Source organism: Narcine bancroftii, chromosome 1 (genome assembly GCF_036971445.1).
Source record: "Narcine bancroftii isolate sNarBan1 chromosome 1, sNarBan1.hap1, whole genome shotgun sequence".
In the NCBI taxonomy this organism is placed as follows: Eukaryota; Metazoa; Chordata; class Chondrichthyes; order Torpediniformes; family Narcinidae; genus Narcine; species Narcine bancroftii.
In genome coordinates, this window is record NC_091469.1 from 122258248 (window position 1) to 122281332 (window position 23085).

Sequence of the window (23085 nt, forward strand, 5' to 3'; positions counted from 1 at the left end):
GTAATAGAGACTGAAATTGTCAGAAAGGAATACAATCCTTACAGGGGACATGGTTGAAGGAGTGTACTGCTCTATTACTCTCGCATCTGGAACTCTCCACCCCCACATGCAACAGGACAGGATCCTCCTTGCTCTCACTAGCTTCTGCATCCAACATTTCAACCTCTGCCATCTAATACATGATCCTACCACCAGACACAATTTCCCCTCTCCTCCCCTCCTCCCTCCATAACTCCCTCATCCACTCCTCATTTCCCACCAATCGCCCCTTGGCACCTACCCTGTGACCACAGGAAATGCTCTGCTTCTGCTGTCCATCCTCCCTCACCACCATTCGGGGCCCCAAACAGTCCTTCCAAGTGAAGCAACGTGGAAAATTCTCCAGGGAACTCCCAGTGACGACCTACATGCCTGTCCATGGTCTCATGCACTGCCAGACTGCTACCACCCCACAAATTGGAGAAACAACACCTCGTTTTCCATCTGGGCACCCTCCAACTGGACGGCATTAACAGCAACTTCTCCATTTTCTTTTGTTAGCCCATCTAACACTATTTCTCCTTTTCTCTAGTGCTCTCTCACTCACCTTTTCCCTCTATCTCCTTTCCTCCAGCTCTGTATTCTTGATCAATTCTAGTATTTCCTCTCCTATCTGTCCAATTAACTCCTTTTGGCTGTTGGTCTGTGCCCTTGCATGTTTCACTCCTCCCCTGCTCTTTCTTTCCTTCTCCCCAGCCTTTTAATTCAGACACCTTGCCTGCTTTTTACTCAGAATGAGCATTTATTGTCCTGAATTTGTCACGAAATTCATTGTTTTGTGGCAGAATCAATTGCTATAAATGGCATTTTCTTTTTAAAAATAATTAATTAATGCAAAAGAAGAGACGGTGAGGTAGTGCCTGTTGTTCATTGTCCATTCAGAAATCTGATGGTGAGGGGAAGAAGCTATTTCTGTACCATTAGGTGTTTGTCTTCAGGCTTCCTGATGGTAGCAGTGAGAAGAGGGTATGACTTCGATGATGAGCATCCTTAAGGATAGAATCTGCTTGCTCACACCTTGAAGAAGGGCTCAGGCCCGAAGCATTGGTTATGAACCTTAACCTTCTATGGACTCTACAAGACTGCTGAGTTTCTCCAACGTTTCTATGTTTTTACATCAGAATGTGGCCATAGGGTTTATTTGGTGAATTCGTACTGAAAGCATTGGTTGAAGTGTATTACAAACTATAGGCAGAGAGACTGCTGTTATTGACAAGATCAGAAAGAGCTGACCAGAAGTGAATGATGTCATCGAGACCCTCCTTGTTCATTTGTTATGGTTTAATTTCTGTGAATCTTATCTCATTTGCTAATTGGAGATCTGACTGTGGTGCTATGGATTAGAATTTATTGTCACATAGAAAGGTACAATGTTTAGATGGAACAAAATGTTTACTTGCTGGAACCTCGTAGATGTCACAACAGAAGTATAAATTAAATTAACACAATGCACCATGAAATGAAAACAAAAATCATTAAAAACAAGGGTAGAGCAGTGTTTGCACTTAGAGTTAATACAAATGGGACAAACAGATATTTTAATGGCCCTGAGGTAGTTCATATTTAGGGTTGTATAGGGAGGTTCATGAAACTGATAGTACTTGTTCAGGTCCAGTGCAGAGCCAGAGATGAGGCTGTTGGTGCCACTGCCAGGTGTAGTTCTGGCTCAGGGCACTTGTTTTATGCTTTGAGCCACACGAGGGAATCATTCTGCCAAGGAAAACATAATTGGCTGGAGGATCGTGGAGAAAAAGGGGGAGATGCCAGGTATTGACTCTCCGATTCACTCTGTCCCTGGCTTGTTCCGACTGCCCACTTTTGGAATCTTAAAATGCCCTCATTCATCATCAAGCCACCAGGTTTAAAAATATCCGCGCCATCCAAATTTGCAAAAGAGCTGCCAACTTTCACAACATCAGCAAATGATTCATGTGTGCCTTCCCTCAATTAGCAGGGGGTTTGTTGATTTTATATAAGGTTGAAGGGTAGATTTTGTCAAGGCCTTCATAAAGGAGCATAGCAGAGCCTGGGGATTCTGATGCAAGGAAGTGCCACAGGTTCTGAGGATTCTACAATAACCATAGAATGGGGCATTTTGTTTCTGCTTCAAGGGATGGAAAGGAAGCTTGCAACAAGAGAAAACCACACTTTTAGTGGTATTTAATTGAAAACTGTATTTTCTTCCTAATCTCAGAGCTAATTCTTCTACACTTACCTGTTGCATTTATTTGAATCCATTTGTAGCTGATTACAGCACAGTACAGATCTCTCGGCCCATAATGTTGTGTCAACCTACATAAACCTAAAAAACAAACTACAGCTTCCCTACCTCACACCCATAACCCTCTTTTTTATTATGTCTGTCTAAGAGTCTTTTGAATGTCCCTATTGTACCAGTGTCAACTATCACCCTTGGCAATGCATTCCAGGCACTCACAACTCTCTGTTCAAAACCAAACATGGCCTGATGTCACCCCTAAACTTTCTTCCTTTCACTTTGTACAAATGTCCTCCCGCCCTGAGAAACAGATGCTGGCTGTCCACCCCATCTCTGCCTCTCATATTCTTGTAAACCTCTTTTGAGACACCTCTCATCCTTCTTTGCTCCAAAGAGAAAAGCCCTAGCTCTACTAACTTTATTTTCCAGTCCAGGCTATATCCTGGTAAATTTCCTCTGTACCTTCTCCACAGCTTCCACATCCTCCCTATAATGAGGTGACCAGAACTCAGCACAATATTCTAAGTGTGGTCTCACTAGAGATTTATAGAGCTGCAACATTACCTCATGGCTCCTGAACTCAATTAATGAAGCCCAGCCCCTGATTAATGGACATTCTTAACTCTCCTATCAACCTGTGCAACGACATTAAGAGATCTATGGATTTGGACTCCAAGGTCCCTCTGTTCTTCCACATTGTTAAGAATCCTGCCAATAACCATGTACTCTGCCTCACGGCTTTCTGAACGAGTCTTCCATGGGGGACCTTGTCTAATGCCTTGCTAAAATCCATATGCACCCTATCTTCATCAATTTCTTTGCCTCCTCAAAAGCTCCATTAAGCTTGTGAATCATGACCTTTTCCTCTCAACGCATTGCTGACTGTCCCTGAAAAGACCATACTTCTCTATTCATAAATCCTGCCCCTAAAAATTGTCCAATAGTTTGCCAACCACTGACATAAGACTCACTGAAAGATAATTCCCAGGATTCCCCCATTGCCTTTTTTAAATAAGGGACCCACATTCACCATTCTCCAATTCTTTGGTACCTCCCCCGTGGCCAGGAAGGATGCAAAGGTCATATCTAACACCCCAGCAATCTCTTTCTTCACTTCCTATAGTAAGCTTGAGTATATCTCTTCCGGTCCAGGAGACTTATCAATCCTAATGTTTTTAAGAGAATTCAACACTTCCTCTTTAAACGTCAACATACTCCCGCACATATGCCTCTTCTGTACTGACCTCAAATTTACCAAAGTCCCTCTCTCTGGTGAACACTGAAGCAAAGTAATCATTTAGGATTTCCTTTGCCTCAAGGCTCCTTATCCTTTAGTGACCCTAACTTCACTCTTTTCATCTTTTTTGTTCTTCCATCAAATGACTTGGGGTTTTCCTCAATCCTTCTTGCCAAGGCCTTCTTGTGCCTCCTTCTAGTTCTCCTAAGTCCTTTCATAAGTTCATTCGTGCCTCCCACGTAATTCTCTTCCTGTCTTTTGCTTCCTAAACCTTTTGTATGATTCCTTCTTCATCTTAACTAGCTCTCTCACTTTTGTCAACCTTATCCTATCGTGTTATCCCTGTCTCAGTCGAACAAACCTATCCAGACCCCCGCACAAGTGCTCCCTAATCGTACTCCATATTGATTCTGTTTTTTCCGCCCCAAGAACATCTGTTCCCAATTGACTCTCCTCGATTCCTGCCAAATTCCATTGTAATGAACCCTTCCCCAGTGAAACATTTTACCATCTTATCTCCTACTAACATTGTCCATTGCTATGCTAAAAGAAAAAGGGAGCTGTGATCAATATCACTGAGTGCTCCTCACGGTGAGGTCTGTCACCTGACCAGGTTCATTACCCAGTTGTGGATCCACTATGGCCTCTCCTCTAGCCAGTCACATCTGAAAAATTATGCCTCCGCTATCCTTCTTGCACTGAGAGGTACCAGTAAATATTTGGAAAGTTGAAGTCTCCCATGACAACAACCCTGTTATTTCTACCCATTTCCAAAATCTGCCAACTTATCTGCTCCTCAGTGTCCAGGGGGCTATTTGTGAGCCTGTGATTGACTTCCACCCACACTGACTCAGTTGACAATCCCTCCACAATGTCTTCCCTTTCTGCAGCTGATTAGTAATCCAACTTCCCAACCTGCCCCTTTTACTTCTGTCGGACTCTGGCTTTACCTTACTCTTAATTTAGTCTATGTGTGGTCTGAGTCCAGCGTGTTCTTTGAATGAAGTGATAGGAGAAGGTATTCGGTTCAACAGTCAGTTTATTACACAGCACAAGAATAAAACTTAACAGAGCTCTGGGTCAGTCGTTAGTTCATAGGTCACCTGCACAGTGAGCTATTCCCCAAGACTGACCCCTATTGTCCAGTTGGCTCAGTTTATATAGATCAACCTTATCATACAGAACAAAAGTTGTCTTCCTTTGCTAGATCTTTTTGCATAAGGGTTATCACAAGCATCTCCTGTTTTGCAGATATCTGGGGTGTAGCACTCCCATCTTAATCCTCCAGGCCAGACTATCCTGTTGTGTTGATCAGAAATTAATTCATCCCCAGATATTTCTAATCACCATTCTGTTCCTGTCTGGCCAATTTCTGCTGTTCTCTTTAACACCTCCTCATGCCTTAATCTTCCTCCTAGACTGGTTTTCCATTCCCTTTGTTTCTTGCAGGCCATTCTTTGTTCTGGTCTGGCCTGTGTCTCCTGTGCTACTCACCACCTCCTTCAGTTGAGCATTCCTCCTAAATCGTTTTATGCATTTCCTCTCCCTGTATTTGGGAGCAGACCATTTTGCTCGGCCAACTTTGCTCCATGCTGTGATTGCCACTTAATCACATTCCTCTTTTTCCCTGAACCATGCAGTAAATATAAACATTAATTAATAATTTCTTTCATAATGTTTTCACCCCTAGATTCCAACACTTCACATCCTGGAACCTGCATCAGCGAATCCTATCCTTGCATCAGCCAACTGTCTGTAATAGCCCCAACATCATAATTCCACATACTGATCCACGCTCTATCTCCCTTTTTGCTTACACTACTTGCATTGAGACGAATACATTTCAAACCCTCCCAACATTTATGCTTCCTCCATTGCCTGTCCTTCTTCACCAACTCTCTACAATTTGCACAATCCTTTCCACCTTCTTCTCTATTCTCTGCCCTCAAATTCTGGTTCCGGTCCCGCGGCAGAACTGGTTTAAACCCTTCCCCAACAGCTCTAGCAAACCTGCCCAACAGGATATTGGTCCTCCACCTCCGGTTCAGGTACACCCCATCCTTTTTGTACAGATCATACCTTCTCCAGAAGAGATCCCAATGATCCACAAACCTGAACCCTCTGCCCCTTGCACCAACTCTTCAGCTCTGCATTCTTTTTCCATAACTTCCTATTCCTTCCCTTCTGCCACATGCCACAGGCAGCAATATAGAGATTACCACCCCTGCGGTCCTGATTTTTAGCTTCCATCTGAATTCCTGATATGCACACTTCAGAATCAGAATTTATTGTCATCATAGAGTAAACATTCATATATACCACTTTTACAACAATATTTTTAAGACACCGCCTCATGTAGATGTCCTTGATGGAATGAAGTCTGGTGCTTGTGAAGTTGCAGGTCGAGTTAACAACCCTCTGGAGTTTATTCTTGTCCTGAGAATTGCTGCCTCCATATCAGACAGTAATGCAACCAGTCAGTATGCTCTCCACAATACACCTGTATAAGTTTCTTCAATGGCATACTGAATCTCCTCAAACAACTCACAAAGTATAGCTGCTGGCGAGCCTTCTTAATGATTGCATTGACATGGAGTCTCCAGGAGAGATCCTCGGAGATATTTACATCCAGGAATTTGAAGTTTATGACCTTCTCCACTACTGAGTCCTCAATGAGGTCTGGGTCGTGTGCCCCTGACTTCCTGCTGAAGTCCACAATCATCTCCTTGTAAATAACATTGGAATTATGCCTAGCGCCACAGTCATGGGTGTATAATGAGTAGAACAGTTGGCACAGCATGCATCCTTAAGGTGCACCTGTGTTGATAATCAGTGAAGATGAGATGTTGTTTCCAATTCGTACTTACTGGTCTTCTGATGAGGAAGTTAAGGATCCAATTGCAGAGGGGGGTGTGGAGCCCTGGAGTTTGTAGCTTCTTGACCAGCACTGAGGGAATAATGTTGAAGGCTGAGCTGTAGTCAATGAAGAACAGCCGTATGTATGAGTTGCTGTTTTCTAGGTGATCCAGAATTTAGTGGAGAGCCACCTTCTGTGGAGCAATTGTGACAATAGGCAAGGACCTCGCCCCTACTCCTATCTATGTCATTGACCACGACATCTGGGTGCTCACTCTCCTACTTGAGAATGCTGTGGACTCGATCTGAGACGTGAGTCTAAAAGTGGGAGGAGGTGGATAGTTATCTCTTAATTTTTTTAATTTAATTTAGACATTTAACAGGCCATTTCGGCCCACAAGTCCGTGCTGCCCAATTTATTCCAATTCACCTACACCCCCAGTACATTTCGAATGGTGTTAGAATACCGGAGCCCCCAGAGAAAACCCACACAGACACTGGGAGAATGTAAAAAATCCTTATAGAAAGCATGGGATTCGAACCCCTGTCCTGTTGCTGACACTCTGAAGGTGTGCTAACAGCTGTGCCAACCATGCCGGCTTGAGTGAATGAACTATTTCTGAAGTATAATTAACAATGTTATATTGGACTATTTTGACTCGATTTGTCATTTTTTTTGTATTCTTTTAATTTATTTCCATTAGTGCTCAATTTATGCATGACATAAATGTCTTTGGAAGTTGTAAATAACAAGAAAAAATACTTCTGTTATAAATGCGCTTTAAAAGGAATGAGCCACAGTCTGTGGTGACATCAATTCTAAATTTTTGGGCTTGTAGCGGGGCCGCTACGGTTACACCTCGGGTTATAGCTCGAGGTAGAAAGAAGACTCGCACACCAAGGGAGTGAAATCGGCACTGACTTTATTGGGCTGCAGCTCTGCCTTTTATAGGCAGCCAGCCATGTCACAACCAGGGCGTGGCTTGAGCGAGGCCGGATGTTGATTAGTTGTCCTGGATGTGCGGGCCCAGATTAGACCCCCACTACGATCCGCTGGCTATGATTGGCCGATTTGACCACTCTTCCTGCAGCCTATGGGAGCAGGCGTATCATCCCGCATGCTGTCTTCTCGATCATCATGTTCGACAACTGTTTGCTGTGTCGGCCTGTGGAGTGGGCCGCGGGCCACTACAGGCTGATATTTAAAAGCCTTGAGGGAAGAGTGATAGGATTTTTTACTTCAATTTAAAATAAAGTTTGTAAATATTAAAAAAAAAGAAATTATAAAGGTGTGAATTGGCTGTGGTGCAGTGGGGATCCTGAATGAAAAATGCCCGATATTTAAAAATATCGTACTATGCTCTTTCAAAGCAAAAAGTCCAACAGGAAAAGAAGGTCTAACCATGGCCCATATGAAAAGTTATGAAATGAGTTATAATCTTGACAAAGACCAATAATGGGAGAATTTCAGATTTCATTAAGAGAGCAACATGGTTGATCAGGAAGGTGGAAAGCTGAAATATAACTTCTACTCTTTTAGAGTACAGGGGAAACTTAAATAGATACTGTAAGTATTTCAATAGAAGATTAGAAATATTCCAGTCTGCTATGGGACCAGTGGAAGAGATTGCTGCCCCCCACCCCACCAACAGATTTTTAAATCCTTGTGGCTATAGGTGGGTGTTAGATGGCTAAGGTAGTAGCAAGTGTGGTATTTGCTTGGTAGGTATTGGGAGTGCTTGTGAATGAATTGCAAAAGGTTGGTTTGCAGGTGCAACAGGTAATCAAGAATGCAAATGAAATATTGGCCTTCATTGCTAGAGGGATTGAATTTAAGAGAAGGGAGTTTATGCTGCAACAATTGTTAGGTCTGCTTTGTTCATGAATGAGTGAGACAAACACCAGACTGAGTCGAAATCAGGGTTCTTTGTTCTTTATTACCGGATTGTAACACTTGCGACTAACAAAGTTAGTCGGAGAATGCATTCTGCCGTTATCAGCAAAATGGTGTTTTTTTATACCTCAGGATACGTACTTAGTAAATTATCATACCATGACATTGTCCAATGAATAAACTGTTGCTACCCTTCTCTGTTAGTCTGCTGCTCATCATTCTTGTTAGGGCAAAGCTTATCTTGAGTGTACAAGGTCACATCTGCATTCTGTTACTCCTTAGTACTGGGTGACTCCTTCTCCGGTCCCATCTCATGATGTTTTTACCTTACACTATACAGGATAGCAGTGGGGCTGCACCTAGAATACTGGATGCTTTTCTGGTATCCTTACTTGAAGAAGGACATACTGGGTTTGGAGGTGATGTTCACCAGGTTGATTCTGGAAATAAGTCTTTGAGGACAGATTGAGTTCTCTGGGATTATACTCACTGGAATTCAGAAGAACGAGAGATTTTATGGAAATATACAAGTTTATGAAAGGGATAGACATTAGCGGCAGGAAAGTTGCTTCCACTGGTAGATCAGACTAAAACTGGGGGATCAGGGGAGTAAATTTAGGACTAAGATGAGGAAGATCTGCTTTTCCCAGAGAGTAGTGAATCTGTGGAATTCTCTGCCCAAGGAAGCAGTAGAGGCTATCTTATTGAATATTATTAAGGCACAGTTAGATAATTTTTTACACAGTAGATGAATTAAGGGTTATGGGGAGAAGTGAAGCTGAGTTCACAGCCAGATCAGCCACGATCTTATTCAATGATGGAGCCAGTTCAATGGGCAGAAGGCCGACTCCTCCTTTTCTTACATTCTTATAAATTATATTTCATCATCGATATTTATTGAACTGGAAAATTTCACTGGAAGGTAATGGATGTGATTGATTTTATAATTGTTATCTTCGGCGCAAGTCATCTGCAGTAATTCATTTACAATTCATTAGGAAGCCAACTACTTGAAAGTGGTGGAAAAACGTGCCCTGTTGGATGCCAAAGTTCCTGATAAAATGAAGCAGAGTCAGTTTGATATCGAAGATGGACAACTCCCTATTGAACAGAAGAAAAGGAAAATTCAAAGGAACCTCCGGACACTGGAACAGGCTGGACTAGTCTCTTCAACAACTAAATACCAAGACCTAATAAATGATATTGCAAAGGTATAGAGATGAACACTGATGCTTGACTACCATTCTCCTGCTCACTACTATTCCTGAATTTGCAGCCTTCAAAGATATTGGCACTTCTTAGTTATCTGGGACTGAGCTTCCAGTTCCTCACCAAAACCTTTCCACGTGGCTCACAGCTATGCCTGCCTGTTTGTGGGCTTTGTGGAGCAATCCATGCTGCAAACCCACGCAGGGAAATCCCCTCAAACTCTTCCTCCGCTATATTGACAACTGCACCAGGGCTGCCTCATGGTGTGAGGAAGTGTCATCGAGGTAGTTAATGGAGTTGGTAGATTTGTAACTTATGTCGGCTGAAAGCTGGTCTCCCGAGATTGGGCTCATCAACTTTATTCACTTCGCTGCCAAATTCCACCCCAATCTCAAACTCGTCTGGTCCATCTCCGACAACACTCTCCCCTTTTTGGATCTCTCTGTCTCCATCACAGGAGACCAGCTTTCCACTGACATATGTTACAAATCTACAATTCCCACAACTACCTCAACAACATTTCCTCACACCCTGTCCTCTGCAAGGATTCTATTCCCTTCTCACAATTTTTCCCATCTCTATTTCCAAGATGAGGTCTTCCAGTGTAGATCTTCTGAAATTTATGCCATCTTCCACAAACATGGCTTCCCCTCCACTGCCATAAACTCAGCCCTCACACACATCTCTATTTCCCACTCCTCTCCCCTAGATGCAGCAAACACAGGATTCCCCTTGTCCTTATCTACCACCCCACCAGCCTCTGCATCCAACACTTTATCCTCCAAATCTTCCACCACTTACAACAGGATCCCACTATCAGACACATCTTCCCCTCTCCTCCCCCTCTGCCTTCCATAGGGCCCGCTCCCTCATGCCCTTATCCCTCCCCACCAATCACCATCCCACCCCCCCAGCACCTTCCCCTGTGGTCCCAGGAGGTGCCACATTTGTGCCCACACCTCCTCCCCCACCATGGTCCAGGGCTTCAAACAGGCAACACTTCACTTGTGTATCTGCAGGGTTGATTACTGCATCCCGTGCTCCCTTTATGGCCTTCTCTACATTGAAGAGACTGAGCACAGACTGGGAGATCGCTTTGCTAAACACCTTCGCTCTGTCCTCATCAGTGATAGGGACCTCCCAGTGGATAACCATTTCAGTTTTGCATCCCACTCCCATACTCACATGTCTGTCCATGGCCTCATGTACTTTCCCATCAAGAACACCTGTAAATTGGATTATCAACACCCGATTTTCCATCTGGGCCCTCTACCACCGGATGGCTTAACATCAACAATGATTTCTGCTAACCTATTGTCCTTTCTCCCTCCCTTCCCTTCCCCTGTCTTCTTTCCCTCAGCTCTCCAACCCTTTCCCCCCCTATTCACTAGCCATCTCTCCTCCCCTTTTTTGCTGCTGTGCCCTCCCTCCCTTCTCCAGCTATTACTTCCTGCCTTTGCGACCTTGCCTCCCCCACGACTCCTCCCTTACCTTTTTATTCAGACACCTGGTAACATTTTTCCATACCTCAGTGAAGGGCTCAAACCCAAAACGTCGGTTATGTATTTTTATCTTTGCTATATAAAGGACAATTTGACCAGCTGAGTTTCTCCAGCATTGTGTGTTTTTACTTCAACCACGGTGTTTGCAACCTTTCATGTCTTATTTCATTGTTGAGTAACAACCCTCCTTTGCTATTTCCCTGTCTCCTACTCCCAAAACAATTTTATATCCATTTGGCTAGTTCTTCCTGGATTCATGTTCATGTAGACAAATAACACTGCCCTGACCTTATCAATCTTTAATAAACTCACTCTGCAATGCCTCTGTTATTTCAAAGACAGAACTCTATCCAACTCAGTGCATGCAGTAAATCTCTCCAGTTTCAGTCAGTCTGATCTCAAATTTCTGAAAACCCCACAGAATTGTTTTGTAATTAATTGCATGTGGCTGTTTAAAATGTGCAATTTTTCAGTCAAGGGGCCTTATTGCTGAAAAGTTCTGCAGCTACAAATGATGGGTTTAGAAATATGTTTTAAAATCATGACTATATCTTTTTGTACTGAAGGACATTCGAAATCAAAGAAGGTATCGACAACGTCGCAAGGCGGAACTTGTGAAAATACAGCAGACATTGAGTGCACTTAATTCAAAGGCCAAGTTTTATGAAGAACAAAATAATTACTACAATACCTATATTAAGACATGTCTGGACAACCTAACAAGAAAGTAGGCATATGTTTTGATTCAATTTAGGAAGTTAAATGAACAACATTAGCATTCTAGTTACAAAACCTTTGCACACTACTTTGTTATTTTCTTCAGTAAACAATTTTCTTGAATTACAGGAATGCCCGAAGATCAATAAAATTAGATGGCAAAGGGGAAGAAAAGGGCAACAAGAAAATGAAACAGTCGACTTTGCGCTACACAGCAGCTCGTTTGCATGAGAAAGGGGTAATTCTAGAAATTGAAGGACTTCAATCCAACCAGTGAGTAATAAATTCCTCTTTTGTTTCCTTTGGCTTGGTGCTGGCTGATCTGGTTACTTATCCTCCTTCTCTGACCTCCAAGACCTCCTGCTCAAGATCTTGTCATCTTGTACCATGTTCCAGAGCTGGTTGATGCCCCTTGGAGAGAGATGTTCTACCTCACAATTTAACGTGACAAAGAGAAGCTGGAAAGTCTGAACAGGTTATGCAGCATCCATGGAGAAAAATAGTCGGTCGACTTTTCAAATCCAAACCCTTCATCGAGCCTCATAGAATCCTGAAACATCAACTGACTATTTCTCTCCACAGATGTTCCTGATCCGCCGAGCCTCCCTGGGCTTTCGATATTCACTTAAGATTCCAGCATCTGTCATTCTTTTGTTTCTCTGGTATCTTAAAGCCCTAACTCCCTGTTTTGGAGAATTCTAGTGAGCTGGGGGAAGGGGACGGTGGGAGGAAGAGTGTGCTAAGAACTCGGCATCCTATAAATGTCTGTCACTGGACCACATTCAAGGGTCAAAGGATATTTTTAAACATCCATATTTTATCAGCAGCTTGATGGAATTAATAATTAGTGACATTCTAAAATACTTCTTCACCTAAAATGGAGATTGAAAGCTTTTCCTTGTTACTCCTCAATACAGCACTCACATGTCAGAATACTAGTTCCTATTCTGTCTGAAAATGTAGACATATAAAAGATGACTTTTATATTAAAATCGATCAACTTCTCTGGTTTCTGTTAAACCCCACACCCGAATCTCTCTCTTTCCCTATCCCTGTCGCATTTCTTTTAGCTCCTTAGCCCCTTCCCTTCCCTCTATTCCGAGCTACCCTCTCCTCCCATCATTCTCAATGTTTTTTCTCTTCTACCCTCCCACCGATATTTTAAGCGGTCATCTACTGCATCCGGTCCTCCTGTTGTCATCTCTTCTACATCGGAGAGACTGGACACAGACTGGGAGATCACCTTGTTGAACACCTCAGCTCTGTCTGCCGCAATAGCGTGGATCTCCCAGTGACCGCACATTCCAATTCCCCAACCCATTCCCTTGCTGAGATGTCTGTCATTGTGTCATGCATTGCCAGACTGAGACCACACGTCAGTTGGAAGAACAGCACCTCATCTTCTGACTGGGCACCCTCCAACCGGGTAGTGTTGATATCGACTTCTCTGGCTTTCGTTATACTCCCCACTTCTTCCCCTGTCTCTCCATTCCCTGTCTCCTTTCGCAAAGACATGACAAATTCTTACCTTGTCCATTATCGTAACCAGTTAACACCTTTTGTTGGTCTGGATTCCTCCTGCTTTGTTTGAATTCTGAGACTTCCTTCTTCTGGTTTATTCCTTGACTAAGGGCTCAGGCCCCAAACATCGGCAATATATCTTTGTCTCCTATAGATGCTGAAAAGACCGGCTGAGTTCTTCCCGCATTTCGGTGTGTTTTTTACCCATAATCTTTTCCCAGATCCTTCCTCTCTCCTCTCCTCCCCACTGTTTTATTCGGACACCTGCCTGTTTTTTTCCTCAAGCCTTGCTCGTGTGAAGGGCTCAGGCTGAAACATTGGTTACCCTTTATTTCCCGTGGATGCTGCGAGACCTGCTGAGTTTCTCTAGCACTTTGTGAATTGCACTCCAACCCCAGCATGTGCAAACTTTCCTAAAACCCCAAGAAGCATGTCTCGAAATCCCTGTTCGGTTGACGGATTGTTTTATCAGAGTGCTTACTGATAACTAATGTAACCATCTGAACAACATTGAATGAGTCAGTGCTCATAACCAGAATGTTGTGGTTAGAATAGCTTGCTTGAGTCAGAAGCAACAAGAAATCAAAATTGAGTACTGCATGTAATATGTAAGTATTGCCTCTTAGATTTTTAAGGGAATGCTGTGCTTTTAGAACTTGAACAAAGGAGGAAAAACCCAACACCCAACCCCAACCAACCAATTTTCCCCTGCAACCGTGTCTGCCTGTCCCGCATCGGACTTGTCAGCCACAATCGAGCCTGCAGCTGACGTGGACATTTACCCCTCCATAAATCTTCGTCCGCGAAGCCAAGCCAAAGAAGAAAGACTCATAAGATCTGCTCTCACAAATAAATTACAATTACAACTTAAAAAGTACTTTAAGTGCTCTAGTTCCTCTCGGATCATCACTTCTGATCATATATAGGAAGCAAAAGGGAAGTGGTATACTATAAGCATGAGGTTTTAATTTAGATGGTGATCTTTGGAGGTTAGCACAATACTTTTACCAGGCTTGAATCCGCTACTGTCTGTGAGGAGCTTGTATGTTCCCCCTGTGACTGCCCTGGGTGCCCCGGTTTACTCCCACTTTCCAAAGATGCGTGGGTTTAGTAGATTGATCAATTACTTATTGAGGCAGCGCAGACTCAAAGGGTCCGTGACTGTGCGGTATCTCTAATTTTTTTTAAAATGATCAACGGATGGAAGAACCTGAGAACTTTAATGCAGGAGAGGCCCCTTTGTATGTAGTTTCAAGGTAAAGAACTTCATTCTGATCCCACTGTCAATCATCTTGTATTTGGGGATACAAAGGATCACAGATGCTAAAATCTGTTCGAGAAAAAAATATCTGTCAGAGGAACTCAGTGGTTTCAACTTGAAATGTTAAGTTCCATTTTGCCCCTATTGATGCTGCTTGATGCACCGAGTTTCAGTGAATTGTTTTTTTTTAAATCTTAACTCGGAGTCCTGGTTATTCCACCTGCCTGCCAGAACGAATAATTTCTACTTATTTACATAGTCAAAGCATATGTTTTGAGAACAATTGTGCTCTAATCCTAATACATTCGGAGGACTATCCTCTACCCCCTTTTCTGCTCTCTCACCCATATCCACCAATGACCTCTTTTCCTGTTGGCCTGTGCACCTGCCCTGACCCTTCATCCCTCACTTCCCTCCCCTCACCTTTTTATTAGGGCACCTGCCTACTGTTTGCTCCTACAGATGGCTCAGGCCCAACATGCTGGGCCTGTGTTTCCTGTGGATGCTGAGTTTCTACAGCATTTTTATGTATTGGACTACAATCACAGCGCCTGCAGACTTTCCTGTTTAACTTTAATCTCCCCTAATTGTTCTCTTCCAAGGAACACAAAACAAGTTTCTCGCGCCACTTCTCACTCGATGCCATTGTCCAAGCCCTTGAATTTCCCAAAGATACATTACGCTAAATGATGCCGATTTCCTGCTTGTATAATTTTCACTGAAACTATGACTACTTTGAAATAAATTTTGACTGCCCAATTAAAATGCCATAGTCTCTGTCTTAAAATGATGCTGAATTTGTCTGTCTTTTGCTAGGTTTAAGAACGTCATCTTTGATATCACACCAAGTGAGGAAGTGGGTGATTTTGAAGTTAAAGCCAAGTTCATGGGTATGGAAGTGGAAAAAGTACAACTTCATTTTCAGGTACAGATTAGAGCTGTCATTCTTTAATGTTGTGGTGCAGATTATTCGGGTGGTTTGGTCATGGAGTTCTACAGCAGGGAAATGGGCCCGTTGCCAAACATGCCATAAATTAAGTATATGGATGTTTTGAGCATATTTTGATTTCATTAGATTGGAGGTAAACAAGAAATCTGCAGACGCAGAGGTCGAGAGCAGAGCACCTGTAGAAGGGCTCAGGCTTGAAATTTGACTGCCTTTACCCTGGATGCTGCATAGCCTGCTGAGTTTTAATTTAGACACTCAGCACAGCATGGTAACAGGCCATTTTGGCCCACGAGCCATTAGCACCCGGTGGGTTTTGAACGGTGGGAGGAAACTGAAGTCTACGTAGAAAACCCCACACAGACACAGGGAGAACATACCAACTCCTTACAGACAGCACAGGATTAGAACCCCGGTCCCGATCACTGGCACTGTAACAGTGATGTGCTAACCGTACCTATCCATTTCCCAGTAACTTTTTATTGGAGTTATTTTTCTACTTTTGAGGCTTTGATTATAGAAGGGTCATCACAAAGTTATTGGCTCAGACCCAAGTCACCTTTGAGCTACTGCTACTAAACCTGCTGGATTTTTAAAATATGTAAGTCTTCTGTGAGTGTTTTCATATGGGGGACATCAAAGCTCCTGTAATAAGCATGAGCAATGCAAAAATCCTGTGATAACCAAAAATAGAAATTGACTGGAAGGTTTTGAATATACTTCTGTGCAGGAAATTGCTCGAAAACATTTTGTACTAATGGTTGGAACTTGACTGAGCTCCAGCTGCACAAATACTGATTGGCAGAGGATTAAATGTTTTACCTAATTCTGTTGTTAAATGCCATGGCATTTTTTTATTTGTTTGGTTTATTTTTTTTATCGATCACAGTAACTTTTAAATTTAAACTCTTTGAATAAGAAGCAGGAATGCTGTTTATTTTTTTTAAATAATGAGCATCAAGGTGATCCCAAAGGAGCAAAGTGCATGGGTGTAACCTATATATTCTGTGACTGAAGAGGATTCGTAGTCTGTGTAAAGCAATGCAGTTGCTTTAAAATCCTAATTAGGCAACAAACAACAAAAAAAAATGAAAGGCAGCAACACTCTTGCTTCTTGCCACTGGAGGAAAGTCAGGAATTCACAACCACCCCCACTTCCCCTCCCCGTCCCTCATAGATTTTCCCTCTGGTTTCACTGAGAAAAGAAGGGAAGTTTATTGTCATCTGATTGTACAAGTACAATCTGACGGAACACCATTCTCTGGTCCTTGTTGCAAAAACATGCAGACACACCACCAGACATAACACACATAAAAATAAACAATACATATGCAGGACAAGTATTTATAAAAAGTAAATAAATAAATACTCTTTTGTGCAAATGAGAGTCTCTGATGTTTCGTGTGTGCAGTTCCTTTGGTCATTCAGCATTCTTACTGCCCCATGGGAAGAAGCTGTTCCTCAGCCTGGTGGTCCTGGCTCTCTAATACTCCTCTATTTCTTCCCTGATGAGAGCAGCTAAAAGATGCTGTGTGTAGGGTGGAAGGGGTCCTCCATGATTTTGCACACTGGGAAGCTTCTCTGTTCATAGGAGCTTGTGAAAGAGAAGAGAACAGTGAAGAAATGGAATCGAAGAGTGGGACTCTATTAAAGATTTATAAGAAAACCTCTCATTGTGTATGTCCTTTTGGGAAAAATAGATCTGTATCTCTATTGATATTGAATTTAAATATTGAGGATGACACGGTTAGCGTAACAGTTAATGCAATGCTATTACAGCGCCAGCGGCCCAGGTTTGAATCCAGCACTGTCTGTAAGGAGTTTGTACATTCTCCTTGTGTCTGCATAGGTTTCCTCTGGATACTCCGGTTTACTTCCACCCTCCAAACTATATGGGGTTGTAGATTAATTGGATAACATGGGCCCATGCAGCAGAAGGGCCTGTTACCAAGTTGTATGTCCACATTAAATTTTAACAATTAAATATTAGTTAATGCTCTCGACTGCTTCCCTTTTACAATGTACAATTGATCTGTGGTTTGCTCAGGAATACTCTACAAAACTGTTTTCAATGCACTTTAATAGAGGAACAAATTTCTTGATGCATACCTTTTAGAATTTTGTTGAGTGAAAATAGCCTGTCATACAATGTCTTTTTTTAGCTTTAACATCACTTGGATCTAAATTTGTGAATAAAAGTAAAGAACTTTTTCCATTTCAATATCAAGTTTTTAAATTCGTTTCCAAAATCTGGTCGGATTTTTAATCTTAGAAAGAAATCATTCCCCTTTCAAGTTTTAAACAGTGTTTCTCTTTCTCCCATAACACTTTAACTGTGGTCCTGGGGTGGAAACAGGATGTTAGTAATGGGCTGTATAAATTATAGATTCAGCTTTTATTTGCCTTGCCTGACATTATAATTTACGGTAATGGATTGCAATGTATGACATTGGGCAAAGACATCTTAATCTCAGTCATTTTATAGATTCATTAGAGCATTACAGCACAGAAAAACAGACCATTCGACCCTCCGGTCTGGGCCGACCAATAAAACTAGCTAGTCCCACTGACCTGTTCTCAAAGCAGCACTAGTAAAACTACCCGCAAAGATGTTAGTTCCCTTCTCATGACAGTACTGCAGCTATGTAAATCATTATGGTCCCACTACTCTGGAAGATGGTGCAAGTAAAATTAGACCTTGAGAAACAATAGTCTAAAATAAAATCCCTCATTGAACTGACTTATAGCCTGCTAATCATGTTGGAAGGCCTTTCACGGTCATCTCCAGTGATTGTAATTGGACTAAAGATGAGGTCGACACATGAAGTTTATTAATGCCTCTGAACTCTGCACTGTAACCAGGATCATAGCCCGAAGTGAGTTGCACTGCTTCTGCTGTCCAGGGTTTCTTGGCTGCAGTGCAGAGGCAAGGAAGTTTTGCATTCACTGTTGGCAGCCTGTGTTTCCTTACAATCCTGCCAGGAAGCTATGGGTAAATTCTAGCCCACTGTATTTGTCATGTTGACGGGGTTTGAATTTGCTAGCTTACATCATTGTTTTCACTTCTGCAGGACCTGCTGGAAATGCAGTATGAAGGTGTGACAGTCATGAAGATGTTTGAAAAAGCAAAAATCAATGTAAATCTGCTAGTTTTCTTACTGAACAAAAAATTCTACGGAAAATAAACCTGCAGCATTTCTGACCGCCAAATCTGTCCTAAAGCCTTAAGCTTGTCATAGTTGAAAAAAGTATCGTCTTTGCACTCAATAGCAGGGTTACAAAGATAATTAAGATGTTATTGCTTTTTAAGAAACACAAATCACTGTTTTCTACAATTGTACTCTCTGCATAAGCAGTTTGTGCATTCTTGATATGCTTAGCAGTTATCAATCTAGATTTCAAATTTGATGAAGTTGATGCAGAAAAATAATTGGAACGCATCCATGTTTGGATCACGTTATTGAGTTGATTTGTTTTATATAGCACTATGTTTAATTGATTTTTTGAAAAGGTAAGGAATCTTGTAACCCCAGATTGAAATGCATTTAGCCATATAAATGCTTTGAGAAAGAGACACAATGTTTGTTTCCCTTTGCAGGACCTGGTATATCCCATAGGACTATATCAGCCCATGTCCCAAACTCTTGAACAATGTGATCTTTTGACTGAATCACAAATTCAATCACGTTGCAAATGATCTTTGCTAATTTTTACACACAACGGAGAAAAGAACAGTCCTGATCCATTTCTTATTAGAGTAGTGATATTTTGTTGAAAGTCAGGAATTTAAACAATAAGAGAACTGATTTTCCTTTTAAAATTCACTCCAAATTTACATCTTCAAAGCTACTTTGCTGGTAACGAATGAACTTTTGTAATTCACCTTTTGATTTAATCAAGGGAAAGGAGATGATTTATCAGAAAAATCCAACAAGGCGCCCTGGAGATTTTGGATAAGTCCAAAATGAAGTTTGTTTTAACTTCCTCTCTACTATATAACTGAGCATTTGCAATCATGACTACTTAATGTTTCCAAAGGTTTCACCTGGCACAAGGTCACAAAGTCTTTCAATTTGATTTTTTTTTGTATCTCACTCATTCAATTGCCTTCCATGCAGCCTTTAATCTCCATAGGATGTAAAATGTCAATCTGTGCTGAAAACATTTTCTACTGAAATTTTTGATTCCTCTTGTTCAAGTTGTGCTTTTTATTGACAATGCAAGAGTCTCGTAAGATTGCCTGATTGTGGGCATATCTGTATTATAATTCTGAAAGCCAGTGCAAGTGATATTTATTTTCTGATCTTCCTTTTTCACAACAACCGCACAAAAGTTCATTGCAGAGAATTTGTACTTCTGGAAAACGATCTGATGCAATAACTCGGCTGCATGTTGATACACAAGCGTGATGCTTACATAGGAAGAAAGTAATTTATACAACAGTAATTACTAGTTCAACTGATTAAGACACTGCCTTATGTACTTACTATGTCTACCAACAAAACCCACTGCAGCGTATTTCTTGGCCAGCTATTGATTCCTTACATGTTTGCGATTTTCAAAACTGAGTATTTAAACTCGGGTTTACTTGATATCTCCCATTTAACGTGCATGTTCACTTTCTGATTTGCCTGTTGATTTTCTAATAATTAAACTTTAACATGACAAAAGAGATCAAATTTTGCAACCTTTGAATGCTTATCCTCTAATTTGACGGTTCAATTTTGCAATGAACTGTGCAGAACTAAGCTTAGCAAACTGGTGAAATAAAGGAAAAACTGGAAATGGACATTTTAAAACTGCAATCACCACATTCCTTAATTCATGATTTTCAATTGCATTAATTTTCTAGAATCATATAAATTTGTGAAATTTTTAAATAAAAATGGTAGAGTAATGTGGCTTCAATTTCTGTCCCAGGACATTGTTCAAAGCTCCAAGCAGAAATGATTCCATGTTGCTTATTTAGTTTAAGAATAATTAAATTTAATCATATATTTAAATAGTTGGCTTTAACTGCAGTGTATAATTTCAGATATGAAAACATTCCATTTAAAATATTCAATGTAAAAAGATAAAATATTATATGATTTATACATTACAAGATAATAAATATGCACTACTGCCTTAATGGCCCAAAGTATATTTGAAGCCAATGTGTACTACCTGTAATGTGGTAACAAAGTCATGATTGGCTCGAGCAATTGATTTATGTATGTGTTCTATCAGTTCACACTGATTGTTGTGCCTTTTGTACGTAAATTGCTCTGTCCCATTAGTGTTAGCTATTTATAGCTATTCCTTTTAAAAACCAAACTATTGGAATTGTGCTTGACAACATTTTTTTACAATGATTGTCTGCTTCTGTCAAATTGTGTAAAATAAACTTTCTGAAGTGTTTGCATTCTGATGACTTGTGTTTTATATTGGAAGGAAATAATGTTGCTTTCTGATTACCATTTTTATTAATTTTATTTTTATCCATACAAGAAGGTTTTCCTGCAGCTGTGTGGGTTTTTTAATGAGATTTACAGTCTTTGCAAACCTCTATTAAAATTCTCACTTGGTCGGAACGTAAATTCATTTCCTGTGCCTTTTTCACATTCAGTCTTTCTTTGGCTTGGCTTCGCGGACGAAGATTAATGGAGGGGGTAAAAGTCCACGTCAGCTGCAGGCTCGATTGTGGCTGACAAGTCCGATGCGGGACAGGCAGACACGGTTGCAGGGGAAAATTGGTTGGTTGGGGTTGGGTGTTGGGTTTTTCCTCCTTTGTCTTTTGTCAGTGAGGTGGGCTCTGCGGTCTTCTTCAAAGGAGGTTGCTGCCCGCCGAACGGTGAGGCGCCAAGATGCACAGTTTGAGGCGAGATCAGCCCACTGGCGGTGGTCAATGTGGCAGGCACCAAGAGATTTCTTTAGGCAGTCCTTGTACCTCTTCTTTGGTGCACCTCTGTCACGGTGGCCAGTGGAGAGCTCGCCATATAACATGATCTTGGGAAGGCGATGGTCCTCCATTCTGGAGACGTGACCCACCCAGCGCAGCTGGATTTTCAGCAGCGTGGACTCGATGCTGTCGGCCTCTGCCATCTCGAGTACTTCGATGTTAGGGATGAAGTCGCTCCAATGAATTTTGAGGATGGAGCGGAGACAACGCTGGTGGAAGCGTTCTAGTAGCAGTGTATTCACAACAAAGTCATTTCTTTCTTTCATTGGAAAACTGACTTGCAGTCAGTATGACTGCTTTTGTTGGTGTCCAAATGCCTTCCAGGGAACAGGCTCATGCAGTTTGCGGAGGAGCTAGTGGAGTTGTTCAAGTGAACCAGTACGGACTTGAAGGGCCGACATGGCCTGTTTCCGTGCTGTAACCGGTTATATGGTATGGTTATATTGCAAAACCTCCTGCAAGACTTGAAAATAGTCTTCCTCACCGTGGTCCTGAATTAAATTGGATAGAGATACAGTACAACTCTAATTATCCAAAATGGTTGGGACTAGGCCTACGTCGGATAAACGCTTTATCAGAGAACTGGTCACTTTTTAAAAACAGCCCTGTAGCAACAGCAAATCACTTTTATCAATGTTTAAACAACAACAAACAACAAGGGAAGGCTTCTTAAGCATTAAAATTATGTTTAAATCTCACCAGAAAAATAATCCTGGTAACCACCAATCCCTGACACGTCTCCACCGGTGCTGCTGATCCCCAGGGAGGCTTCCTGGGTTCGTGAAACATTCACTGGCGAGTCAGTGGGCTCCTGTCTCACTGCCACCGGAACTCCCAACGCCCGAGTCCCATCTCCGAATCCTCCCCTAGGCTTACCACACATGCACACTGGGGAGTCCGATGTGCGGTAGTAGGCCAAGGGGAGGATTCGGAATCGGTGTCGGGAGCTCCGGTTTGCTGAGGAGGAAGGGATAGAAGGGGATAGGAGGGAGGGAGGGGAGGGAACACCACTTAGCCTGAGGTCCTGCTCCTGCCCGAGAGGTCACTCTCCTTGATGATGCCAGGACAAGGGATTCTTCTGACCACTTGCAACTGGGAGATAGTGGCATGCAGTTTGAGAGGGAGAGTTGGAGAGATGAAGAAGTGGAAAGAGAAAGGAGAGGGAGTTACCTGAAACTAGGATAATTGTCATTCAAATTTAATGTCGAGTGAATTTTTTTTCAATCTGTAAAGCCAGTTGGACTTCAAAATTAATGAGGATTTCTGATTGTTTCGGATCTCCTCATTTATCCAATTTTTAAAAATTTGGATAAATGAGGTTTTCAGAGAATATGATTTTGGATCATCGGAGTTGTACTATAAATAGTTTGTTCAGAATCATAGAATGGTTAAAGCATGGAAGAAGACCCAGACTAATTCAAGATTATTTTAGTGATGTAATCACAAGATCGCAAGGTGCAAATTCAAAATTACGAGGTGCAAAGGGACTTGTGAGTCCTCATGCAGGATACGCTAAAGGTTAACCTCCAGGTTGTGTCGGTGGTGAAGAAGGTGAATGCAATGTTTGCGTTCATTTCTAGAGGACTAGCATGTAAGAGCATGGATGTAACGTGGAGACTTTATGAAGCAGTAGTGAGACCTCACGAAGTACTGTGTGCACTTTTGAGCGCTTTATTTGAGAAAAGGCATGCTGGAGTTGTAGAAGATTCAAGATTTGCTCGAACGATACCAGGACTGTAAAAGT

At 41.9% G+C, this 23085-nt stretch overlaps 1 protein-coding gene across 6 annotated transcripts in view; it reads left to right on the top strand.

Annotated features, from left to right (window-relative positions):
• Positions 1–20804, top strand: part of iqgap2 (IQ motif containing GTPase activating protein 2) — a 340680-nt gene extending 319876 nt beyond the window's left edge. For all 6 annotated transcript variants that reach the window (XM_069937770.1, XM_069937765.1, XM_069937779.1 and 3 more), the window contains 5 exons: positions 9243–9455; positions 11522–11682; positions 11802–11945; positions 15271–15379; positions 18472–20804. In XM_069937770.1, coding sequence (XP_069793871.1) covers positions 9243–9455; positions 11522–11682; positions 11802–11945; positions 15271–15379; positions 18472–18585 — 741 coding nt within the window. In that variant the 3' untranslated portion in view covers positions 18586–20804. The remainder of the gene's footprint in view (positions 1–9242; positions 9456–11521; positions 11683–11801; positions 11946–15270; positions 15380–18471) is intronic.
• Positions 20805–23085: the final 2281 nt, after the last annotated feature.